The 12682-nt window shown below is 32.6% G+C and overlaps 1 protein-coding gene across 1 annotated transcript; it reads left to right on the plus strand.

Annotated features, from left to right (window-relative positions):
• Positions 1 to 4999: 4999 nt before the first annotated feature.
• Positions 5000 to 12433, plus strand: LOC147398641 (peptidyl serine alpha-galactosyltransferase). The gene is made up of 8 exons (XM_086447903.1): positions 5000 to 5524; positions 7075 to 7245; positions 7856 to 8099; positions 8190 to 8390; positions 9133 to 9608; positions 10404 to 10568; positions 10680 to 10923; positions 11404 to 12433. The coding sequence occupies exons 1-8, from the start codon at positions 5214 to 5216 to the stop codon at positions 12016 to 12018; spliced, it is 2427 nt and encodes an 808-aa protein (XP_086304029.1). The 5' UTR covers positions 5000 to 5213; the 3' UTR covers positions 12019 to 12433.
• The last annotated feature ends 249 nt before the right edge of the window (positions 12434 to 12682 follow it).

Here is a 12682-nt window from a genome sequence, read left to right on the forward strand (position 1 = left end):
AGAAGATTTATCTAGTAACAAAGTTGAAAAAATGAAAAAAAATAATAATAAAATCAAATCAAATCTCTTTTATAGTGTCAAGTTCACCACTTTTCATTATTGACTTCAACATTTTCATTTTCGAGCTCACCAAGTTTTATTGTTAAGTTTGAAAATTTTATTAAAAATAATCATTTTAAAATTTGTCAAGTTTGATTTTTTATTTTTTAATTATTGAGTTCTACAGTTTATACTCAATAATAATAAATTGTCAAACTCGACACTAAAAATGGTTGAATCCAACAATTTTTTATTACTGAGTTATAACAAAGAATATATCAGCCACAACAGCTCCTAAAAATGTCGAACTCAATGATAAAGTGTTTAACTTGACAATAAAAAGTGGTGAGCTTGACATTGTAAATGTGATTCAAAATATATATATATATATATAATTTTTTCGACTTCGTTACTGAATAATCTTCTCAAAATAACCAAAATACATATATTATAATTGCAAAACAGACATTCGAATAAAAAATTACAATGAAAGCTTTGGAATCCTAACTTCGTCATTTTTTATTATAAATTATCAAACTAAATCAAAAAATACATCAACCAACTCAATTGCCTCGACATGGCTTAGCTTTGTGTACTCCGTTGTCTCTGGCGTATTCGTTCAACATTAGAATTATATGATTCACCAATCATTGTTCACAGTAAAAAAATGTCAAAAATGATTGCAATCAACGTTGAAAAATCTAAATATGTGAATAAGATGAGAAAAATGCAGTTTGGGTATTACAAAAATATCTTAAGGAGAGATGAGCTACAAGGACTACTAAGAAATAAAAAGTTTACTAAATGGACTATCAAGTCACAGCCCAAAAGTTAAGGATCGTTTAGAAAGAAATCTCTCCCACAAGGTCTATTAAGTAATTTTTCCTATAAATAATCTCTTGTTAGTTTTAGCATTCTAAAGAATAATAATTTTATTTACATACAAGATTTTAGATTAAATAAATATAAAATTATATTTTATGAAAAATTTCCTCAAGTTATCCATATTTTGAACCTAACTATGATGTGTAAGAGTTAAAAAATAAAAAATAAAAAAAATCAAATAGTAGCTTTTCTAATGCTGAGTAGACTTGACTTGAATTATTAGGCTTCTCAACTAGACCCACGTTGGGGTTCAAGGACAATGTTCCAAAGGTATATATATGTATTGTATTGGGAAAAGTCCTATAGGATTTTCCTTTATGGAAAAGGGAGAAACATTTTCCTCTTCTCATTTTTTTTAGAGATCTCCAGGATTGTAAATTTAAAAGAATATAGCATGATTAGATTTTGATCTGATCCGCAAATGTAGGCACACCGTGGAACCACGCAAATCCTTGTGTTTGTGTGCTATTCTATTTTCTTTATTGTTTCGTTTATTTCACAAGCTCTACTCCAATGTACATTAAGTTGTGGCTGAAACATGAAAGGATGTAAATTTTAGATTAAAAAAAAAAAATTGCATATAATTTGTTGGTCTAAAGAACGAAATAAGTGATTGGGATCTGTAATGTAACAAATAACGAAATCGAACTACTGTTATATTGACCATTTTTTACAACAAATATTTCTTATGTATATCCCTTTCCTCGGCTCATTTTATTACTCTCCAAATAGTTTCTTATTCCCCTCAATTTCTAGCAAGTCTAGCTCTCATTGTCAATGCTTTGTTTTTCTAATCTTGTTCGTTATCAACATTTTCATTAATCTTTATTGTTAGTGATCAACTCATTCCAATCAACTTTTCATTGATTTATTTGTTAATATAATTTATATTCAATGCTTGTACGCATTTCATATGTTATCTTTCCTAGTTACCACTAACATTTCTCTACATTAGTGTTGCATGTACGATGGTCCAAAATCCTTATTATTGCATGTAAGGTTTTATACCAAAATGGGTCCAACAATCAATGTATGTGTCGGTTTTATGATAAATCGACCTTGATCATGATTTCATCATTTAAATCTATAAAATAATAGAAAGAACATGGTAAAAATAAAGAAGATAATGATTTTTTACGTGATTTGACAAACATGCTTACGCCCACAAGTTCAGGGAGTCGTTTCACTATAAATCTCATATTACATGGCCTCTTCACCATCTCTCTATTTTTTCCTCCCTTTTCTACAATGACCTCAAGACCTTTAAATAGAAAAATCATAAAAAGAGTCATAATCATAATTAAATTACAATTGACTCAATTACCCCTTATCTAGATTAGTAATTATATAAAAGGGAAATAATCATTTTAAATTGAGATTCTTCTCTAATAAGATAGAGTCATTTTCAAATGATACCACATGTCTACATTGAAATGAGTGTTAATGGTGCGAATAAACGATTCGGATGGGAGACGATTTTATCCCTCCACAATCATGATTTTGAAAATATTTATCGGAGTGATCATATATCAGCTTTAATATTTGTTTATTTTTACCAAATTGTGCTTTGTTCTAGCATTATGCCAACTTTTTTCAAATTCATAAAGGTATCCATTTTCAACATGATATAATATAATTAACCCTTAAACCTAAATATAGTTTTGTTCGTAATTTTTAAGATAATATTATATTTGAAGGTCACAAATGTTATATCTTTTGATCAATAAACCAAATCCATTGATTTCTTGATCGAGAAATTGTTGATCTGAGACTTAAAAAGAAGGAAAAAAACTACTACTTCCACAACTTTGAAGGATGGATAATCAAATCATTCAAGAATAGTATAGATTAAAACATAGCTCTTTCGAATCACTTTTTGAGATTACATAATCGAATGGTAACCCCAAGATGCTTTGAAGAATTTTCAGTATGAAAAACACTTTCATCATTTATAAGATTCCCACACACCCACATACACATATATATATAAATCAAATTGAAATTCTCTTTTTAAAATTATTTTTTTCATAGTTACTTTTTTCGTAGTTACCGTATACTTTCAACTTTGTATCAAAATAAGTCCTAAAATAGTAAATTCGCCAATTATCTGAGTAAAAGCAAATAAATATCAAAATGAAAATAAGACTTTGAAATATCTTAAAATCAAGGCGTGCCACAATTTTGGGCTCACACATGACCATTTTTCCACTTTACCATGCATATATTTAAAAATAATAAAAAATGAATCAAAATTAAAATAATTTTTATTATTTTAAAATAATAATGGTATTTACATTTTGGCATTTTGTTAATCACATAATATTAAAGATTTTCCAACCCAACTTTGTATACTTTGAGCTACTTGGGTTAAGTGGAACTAATTATTTGCTGAATTGACTTGCATAAAGATGATAAATCCTTGTTCACTAGATGCATGGTATGTAGTTAGGCACACCTTTGAGTGGTTGTAGTTTGAAAATCATTTAATTTGACTTTGATGATCATTTTGGGCAGTAGTTAATATTCTTGGAAAAAAATGTTGACCATTATTTTCTTTAATTCTTGAAAAAGGAAGCCATGGTGTTAATTTATTTATTATTTATTTGCCAATTTTGCTCTTTAATTAATTCTTCTCCTTACACACCTTTGTTTTTTTTTTCTTTCACAATTTTGGTCTTCAATTCTTGTTCAACCTCTTTTTCCACATCTAAGTCTTTTATCGTCTTTCTTTTCAGTTAATCAGAAATTGTTCGAAGAAAAAATAACTTGCCCAAGTCATCTTGATCATTCATGAGGAAGACGAGTCGTAAAATAAGGATTTAAAACCATGGATCACAAAATGGTGTTGCCATGTTTGAAGCTTTTGGTGGGTTAAGGCCTTGTTTGGGAATGTGTTAAAACACATCTTTCATAAGAACATCTCTTGGATGCACTTATGATAGAAATGAGATCCAAAAGTTATCATTTGGGAGTATTTAGGAGACGTAATTAGGAAATAACTTCTTTGGACACAGTAATCTCATGTTAAAAAAATAAGAGATTTATCGAGTAGACTTATTTATTGCAATTTTATTATTATATAAACCCCTTTACTTTATTGAGTTTGTTATCAAACAAGCCCTATTTTGTGAATCAGGCTAGCATGACTAACTTATTAAGATTTCAAATCTTACTAAGAATCATCAAGCCCAAATGAATTCTCAAATTGACAATCCAACACACATCATTCTAGATTTTATGGTAGTACTTGGATTTTAAAGAAAATAAGTTCAAAAAAAACCTTTTTGAACTTGATCGAAGATGCTGGAAAAGGATGGCTACTAAACTTCCAAATTTAAAATTAAAAATCAACTAAGAAAATTAACTTTTTTTTTTTTTTTCCAATTTTTGTTTCTTCAAAGTTCTTGGAATTTTGTCATTTAGACATCAGATCATGTTTTTGAATGCCTCCAATTAATGTGGATCAATTTAACTAAAATGTAATAGTTAGGTCGGATAAATCTCTTTTCAAAAATAACCTTTTTTTTTTTTTTTTTTTTTAAACATATATCAATTATTTTCGAGTAAATTTATATTAATTATTGCTAACCTCTTCTGTATTTGGGAGTATTAACTAAGGATAGGTGGCCAAAGCAAAGTTGCCACGTAGCAATAAATCCCTTCACAAACATGTAGAATACGTATTCGTTTCAACACTCATCTTTTCCTTAATTTTCAATTTATTTTTTTAAGTTGACTTATTTAAAATCTATAAATGAATAATTTTTTTTATAAGATGCTTGATACAGTAGTATAATATTAAAATGCTTCCAGCACCATCCAGTCCATAAATAACAAAATTAATTAAACATTAAATCTCTAGATCGTTCGACAATCCATATATGGTCACCTCTTAATCAAGTCAACATCAATATAACTATATTTATCCATCACTCATGATGATCTTACCAAATTGAGAAAATAGTCACTAAATCGAGCGGTTGAGATTTGTTCTTATTGGGGTAAAAGTAGCTTATACAAATATCTTGTAAGTATAATCTAATACTGAAAAATCTGAAATAACCAAAAGTTTGTGTCAGCGACGTTGAAGAAAAAAATTCACAATTCGGAACTTGGAGACATCGACGATCAAACAAAGAAAACGTTTAAAATATTATTAAAATCCATTTTAATCTTAAAATAATCAAATTTGACCCATAATCTTCAAATTCGTCTTCTCCACTTCTCTGTCTCACCAACAAAACCATGAAATTCAGATCTGTGCACCGAAACCCTTTTGAAATTTAACCATGAAACCAGCTCTCATGGAGAGATATCTGGTTTTGGTTTTGTTTTTGGGATTGGGTATTTGTGGGTTGAGTCTGGAATCAACTCAGAAGGCTCCATGGAGGATCCACACATTGTTCTCTGTAGAGTGCCAAGATTACTTCGATTGGCAGACCGTTGGACTTGTTCACAGCTTCAAAAAAGCCAAGCAACCCGGACCCATAACAAGGCTTCTTAGTTGTACGGATGAGGAGAAGAAGAGATACAAAGGGATGGACTTGGCTCCCACTCTAGAGGTTCCTTCAATGAGCAAACATCCCAAGACTGGAGATTGGTATTTTTTTTTGTTTTTAATTATATATTTTTTAGTTGTTTTATATGTTCTTAATTGAGTTGTTCTGTTAATTTGTTTGATAAATTTTCTTTGTTATTGGTTAATTATGTATTGTAATTCAGTTTTTGTATGATCTGAAATGGGTTTTCAATTTCTTGGTTTTTATTTGTGTTTCTCTCATTTTTTGCTATTTATTTGCTCAAATTTTAGTTCATGATAGTGTGTTTGGCCAAAATTTCAATTATTTATTATGCTAAGAAATGGGTTATTGCCATTGCGTTGGATTGGCGAGATGGAAGAGATCGAACACGGGAATAAGAAGTACTTTCAGTTCCTTTTTGATCATTTTGATAGAGGGGGATGGAGAAAGTGGACAAAACAGACTCACATTTCCCCGCGTAGAAAACGTAAGTGCGCTCCTGCGCACGTAGGCCAGAACATGACTACACTCCACCTGATATCAGTAGTGACGTCAGTTAAGCCGTAGTTAGCTTTGAGGAATATATTTTTCACTTATGTCTGAAAATTTTGTATTCATGTGAAGCAACGATGAAAGATTTTTTTTATTTTTTTTTCCTTGTGTTTCTCACTTTAGATAATTTTCATTCATTTATCATTTTAATCTCCACAAGCATATATTGTGCGGTACAACACACTAAATTGTATATTGCAAAGATTTATGTCGTGTATAAAATTCTTTTTTCTCCTTATAGATAGAAAGATAAAATCAAAACTCAAGAACTACAAGTTTTTACTCATTAAAATAAGAGTGAAACTATTTCGAGTTGTTTGCTCATTAAAACGATATCAATGCACAATTGAAATATTGGAGGAAATTGATAGAGGTAAGTTAATTTGTCACTTTAAAAAAAAAAAAAAAATTACAAATACTTCATTCTATTATAACTAAGTTTAATTTTTGTATGATCTCAAATGGGTTTTTAATTTCTTGGTTTTTATTTTTGTTTCTCTTGTTTTGTGTTATTTATTTGCTCAAATTTTGGTTCATGACTGTGTGTTTCTCCAAAATTTCAATTATTTATTATGCTAAGAAATGGGTTATTGCTGTTGCATTGGATTGGATTGGATCACCAAATGGGTGCTTGTTTGCTTTCAACTTGCACATTCCTTCTAAATAGTCTGTTAAGCCTCCTATGTGGCACATGCGGAGTCTCATCTTTCTTTTGTCTTTCTACTCATCCATCTCAGCATCATCATCTTTGGTATGCTCAATCTATGCCCATATCACAGCATTATTGTCTAACAAAATATTCCTTTTAACTTGTTTGTGTTGTTGTTGGGTTCTTGATTTTGTAATTCATTTATATGTGCTGATATTAGGCAAACCACTCTCTAACAGCAAATTAACACTATATATGCACCTAAAACCAGATACCAAAACAAACCAAAAAAAAATTGTATATTTGATTGAAGGAAAGCAGATCAAGAAATTTGTAATTACGTTCTTTTTCTTTCAAAAAAATTCTCAAACCAAAATTTTCTTTGTAACTCTTGCGTGAAGTCTTTTATTTGTTTTGGGCTTTTGGCAGGTATCCTGCTATTAATAAGCCTGCAGGAGTTGTCCACTGGCTTAAACATAGCAAAGAAGTGAATAATGTCGATTGGGTTGTGATTTTGGATGCCGACATGATCATCCGTGGTCCAATTATACCTTGGGAGCTTGGTGTGGAGAAAGGCAAGCCCGTTGCTGCATACTATGGGTATGAAGATTTGCTTCTCTTTAGTTTATGGGTACTATAATTGCATTTTGTTAATTAAGTGTTCAGTTGTTATTATTATTTTGTTGTCTTGGTTGTTTAGTAGATCATGTCTTTTTTATGTTTGACACTATTTTCTTGTTGAATTGAAAGCTAGATAGTTGCTTGTCTTGTGTCAATATTGGTCAGAATATGAAGTAATCTTCTTGTCTTGATAAACCAACAAACAATTTATTTTATTTTATTTTTGATTTTTTTTATAAGTACTCACAACCAGCTTATTTGGAACCCTTTTTTTAATCTTTTTTAAGTCTTAGGCTAAGTATTCATTCCCTCTGAGATTTTTAACTTCCAAAGCTGGAGGTTTCCTTAATGCTGCACTATCATTAGAAGGGAATCTGGGCATCATTGGAGAGCTCATGACTGTATTGTATTGATCAAGTTTGAGAGTCAGAATCCGACCCACATTCAGAGAGTTAATTTGTCATACCCTAAAGATTGGCATTTAGGTTATCATAGATGTATGTATGTACATGACATAAATAAACTCAATAGAGTTATACACTTGTACTTGTCGAATATAATCTTTCTATAATTTAAACCACTTGTTCAGATACTTGGTTGGATGTGATAATATTCTTGCCAAACTACACACAAAGCACCCAGAATTATGTGACAAGGTTGGTGGGCTTTTAGCCATGCATATTGACGACCTTAGAGTATTGGCACCTATGTGGCTTTCAAAGACGGAAGAAGTACGGGAGGACCGTGCCCACTGGGCAACAAATTTAACTGGTGACATCTATGGAAGGGGTTGGATCAGCGAAATGTATGGATACTCATTCGGTGCAGCAGAAGTGAGTGTATTTAATTTTCTTCTATTTTTGAAAATTATGATGTTGGTGTGCAATGCTAGATCTTTATTTGGTTGTGGTCTGCTTGGTCAGGTGGGGCTTCGCCACAAGATTAATGATGATTTGATGATCTACCCGGGTTATACCCCTAGGGAAGGAGTTGAGCCTATACTTTTTCACTATGGTTTGCCATTTCAGGTTGGGAATTGGTCTTTCAGTAAATTAGATCACCATGAGGATGGAATTGTTTATGACTGTGGTCGACTCTTCCCAGAGCCTCCTTATCCTAGAGAGGTATGTAGAAGACTATAAGAATTAAAAAAGAGAGATCTGCGATTGGCACCCCAACTTTTACTTATTACACCCAAATTTCTTAAATTATTTATTGGGACCGACTAATTGCACACCACCTACTACCCATTGCACTCCATCACCTAAAATTTTCCCTTTGCACTCCATTTGGATGATTGCACTCCAAAAATAATAAAGAAAATGTTTCACTCCTTCATTGTTTATATTTTCCTTGTTCTTCAATTATGCCTACAAAAATTATTGTTGGTTCAATAGTTATTGCAAGAAATTCTTAGTTATATAGCAAGCATGTTTACATTACAATTTATAGAGTTGAGAAGATGAAGTCAGGAGAAGGTGAATAAGCCTTAAACCCTAGGTCACTGTAATGAGGTGCAATTAGTAGGTTAAAATATAGGTTATAAAAATAACCATTTTTTTAAGGGTTGTGTGCAACCAACAACTAGTGGTGTGCAACTAGTCGGTCCCCTATTTATTACACCCCCGACTAAAGATTAAAACACACTATTCAAACATTACAAAGATTTGGCTCAAATTATTATCTCAACATTACAAAACATTTTAACACTCATTTCGGACAATTTAGTAGTTGTTCACAATTATGATTAGGCTCATATAAAGTATAGCAGAGGCATAGTGGAGCCAAATACTCAGGTTTTAACACTATGGAAGTTTGGTTCTCCATTTGATATAACTAAACTTAATATGCTTTATTCTTATGCAGGTGCAGTTGATGGAAACTGATCCAAACAAAAGACGGGCCCTATTTTTGAGCATAGAATGTATTAACACTTTAAATGAGGGTCTTCTATTACACCATGTGTCAAGTGGGTGCCCTAAGCCGACATGGTCAAAATACTTGAGCTTTCTAAAGAGCAAAACTTTTTCTCAACTCACTCAGCCAAAATTTGTAACTCGTGACAGTACGCAAAGTGAGAAAATTGAGGTAGATCAACCGGCTTTTGATGAACCGGGAATGCTGCATCCGAAAATCCATACTATTTTCTCCACCGAGTGTACCCCATATTTTGATTGGCAAACCGTAGGACTTGTCCACAGTTTCCACTTGAGCCGCCAGCCTGGCAATATCACAAGGCTTCTGAGCTGTACGGAGCAAGACTTGAAGCGATATACTGGCCATGATCTAGCTCCTACTCATAACGTTCCATCAATGAGCCGACATCCACTAACAGGCGATTGGTAACACAATTTTCCTAATTTCTATGAATCTTTTCTGTTATAGACGAAGCATTCGTTCACTTTAGTACTTTCTTCCAAGCCTATGTGAATAAAATTTGCTTATTCAGGTCTCGAACCTCTGACTCTTTTTTGTTTTCCACCTTAAGATAATGCTATAGTTGTAATATTAGCATGCTAGCTCTAAGTGAAAACTTTGTTGCCTGACGTGATCTTTTTTTGTTAAACCGAGGCATCCAGGCCTCTTAGAGTGCTGGGCTAATCCTTGGGGTGCGTGTACCTGACATGATCTTTACCCTTACAAAAAACCTGTCAGGCTGATTCTTTTATGATTTTGTAAAAGCTAAAGCTCATGGCTCAGTTGGACTGGGTGGAGTTTGTATGCGAATTGTGTTCATGGGTTCAGTCCCATGCTGACCTAATAGTAAATAAAAGATTAATTACATTCATATAAATCTTTAATGTTATAATGAGAGAAGGCCTGGTAGAAGTGGTTTGACTCCAAAATTTGTATCTCAAATGTCCCCACCTTTATATTTAAATTTAATTTACTTAGGGTTATTTTTGTCAAAAACCAAGAAAATTGCAATTCCACAGCGCTATAATCTTCTTGGTTATTTTCCAAAATTACAAAATTAACCTTTTTACTGTGTAATCTTCAAAAACCCTTTAACTAATTTTTTAAATTACAAATAAACCCTTCTGATACATGTGTGTTTGCACATGCCACCTTCTAGCAAAACACAAAAAAGAAAAAAAAGAAAAATAAACACCTTGTTTTCGTTTCTGCTACTTCAGGTACCCAGCAATTAATAAACCAGCAGCTGTTCTTCATTGGCTTAATCACGCGGATATCGACGCAGAATTCATAGTTATTCTTGATGCTGACATGATATTGAGAGGTCCAATTACACCGTGGGAGTTCAATGCAGCACGTGGCCGACCAGTTTCAACCCCTTATGAGTAAGACAAAAATGATTCTCTCTCTCTCTCTACAAGCATACTTATGTATGTATATATTATGTATATCTGCGTAAAAGAGCTACAAGTCTTATTTCTCTTTATGAATGTTAGCTACCTTATTGGATGCGACAATGAGCTTGCAAAACTCCATACCCGCCATCCCAATGCTTGCGACAAGGTTGGTGGTGTGATCATTATGCACATAGATGATCTTCGTAAGTTTGCTTTACTATGGCTGCATAAAACTGAGGAAGTCCGGGCTGACAAAGCTCATTATTCAAAAGATATAACTGGGGATATCTACGAAGCTGGATGGATCAGTGAGATGTATGGTTATTCGTTTGGTGCGGCGGAGGTACGTTGTTTATAGAGAAGTTGATGCTTATTTGCAATGTATTATTTAACATCAGTTCTTCCACATCTAATCTAATATTTAAGAACTGCTATTGGCACCCTGACTTTTACTTATTACACCTCAAATAAAAAAAGAGTCAATGACTAAGAATAAGTAAAAGTTGGGGTGGTAATAGAAAATTTTACTTTTTGTTGTTGTTGTTGTTGTTTTTTAGAGTTCCATTAGTTAGATTTAGGATTTTATATGAGCCTAATCCTAATTGTAAAAAACTGTCGAAGTTGTTTGAATGTGATATAATGCTTTGTAATGTTTAGGTAATAACTTGAACCAAACTTTTTGTAATATTCAAATGGTGTGTTTTAATCTTTAAGTAAGGTGCGGTAAATAATTTAAGAAATTAGGGTGTAATAAATAAAAGTTGGGGTGCTGAAAGCAGCTCTATAATATTTAAGAATTGTTTTCTTGCTGTTTCTCATGCAGTTGAATTTGAGGCATCTCATAAACAGAGAGATATTGATATATCCTGGCTACATCCCCGAACCTGGCGTCAAGTATCGGGTGTTCCACTATGGGTTGGAGTTTAGTGTTGGAAACTGGAGCTTCGATAAAGCCAATTGGAGGCACGTTGACTTGATCAATACGTGTTGGTCTAAGTTCCCGGACCCACCCAATCCTTCCACACTTGATTCAACTGACGAGAACATCTTGCAGAGGGACCAACTGAGCATCGAATGTGCAAGGACGATAAATGAAGCTCTCCATTTGCATCACGAGAGGAGGAATTGCACCGATGCTCGTATCAAAACTACCTTGAACAAGGATATTGAAGAGGAACCAATTTTGACACGTAAAATTGGCAGATTTGATGATGTCAAAAGTAATCCCGTGCCAAACATTGCTACTGCGGCGGACCATTTCTTTAGTTCTTTGAAGTTTTGGATGATTGCTTTATGGGTTTTCTTTGCCATGGTCTTCTTAGCGGTCATGTCAGTGGTTTTTAATGCCCGGAAACGGGAGAAGATCAAGAGTAAAGCTTATAGAAATAAGAGAAGAACATCTTATTCTGGATTATTAAATACAAATGTACACAACTGACATATTTATAGTGCTGATTGTCCTTAAAATGTTAAAAGTCTGGAGGAAATTCAAATGTTCTTAGGAAGATGATGGATCAACCTTGGTCCTTTTGAGAAAGAAGAAAATATAGTCAGTATGAAGCTTTTGAGCAATTGGAACACAGTGGAATAAAAATGATGAGAGATCATGTCCTCAACTCACGTTGTTGTTGTTTCGATATTAGTTTGGCACTCAAACCAATAGTCTGAAGAGTTGTAGTATTACTGAGTTCTAAATGCCCATTGATGTACAATGTTAATTTTTGAGTTTGGATCAGGCTTGTACCCTTTTTACGACATTTTTCATGTCTTGTTATAACCCTTCGTTTGTCTTGTAGGAGAAATAAGAGAAGATTCCACCCAAATAAAAAAAACTTTAGTGGTGTTTTCTCTTCCATGTATCATGTCCTCGTATTGGAATCTACCATCCTCGATTTAGCCTATCATTTATTTGTCCACCTCTTAAGATGGGTTCTTAATGATAGATTGTGTGTGTGGACATTATTGTCGACATAATAACTTCTATAAGAAATGTTGATATGGATAAAAAATGAATGTTTCAAATAGCATCTACTAATATAACCGAAACCATTGACGATTGACATTATTTTACGACATTTTGTCTTTCTCTCATGGGTTTCTCC

Source organism: Akebia trifoliata, chromosome 7 (genome assembly GCF_017979445.1).
Source record: "Akebia trifoliata isolate Shusen 1 chromosome 7, ASM1797944v1, whole genome shotgun sequence".
Lineage (NCBI taxonomy): Eukaryota > Viridiplantae > Streptophyta > Magnoliopsida > Ranunculales > Lardizabalaceae > Akebia > Akebia trifoliata.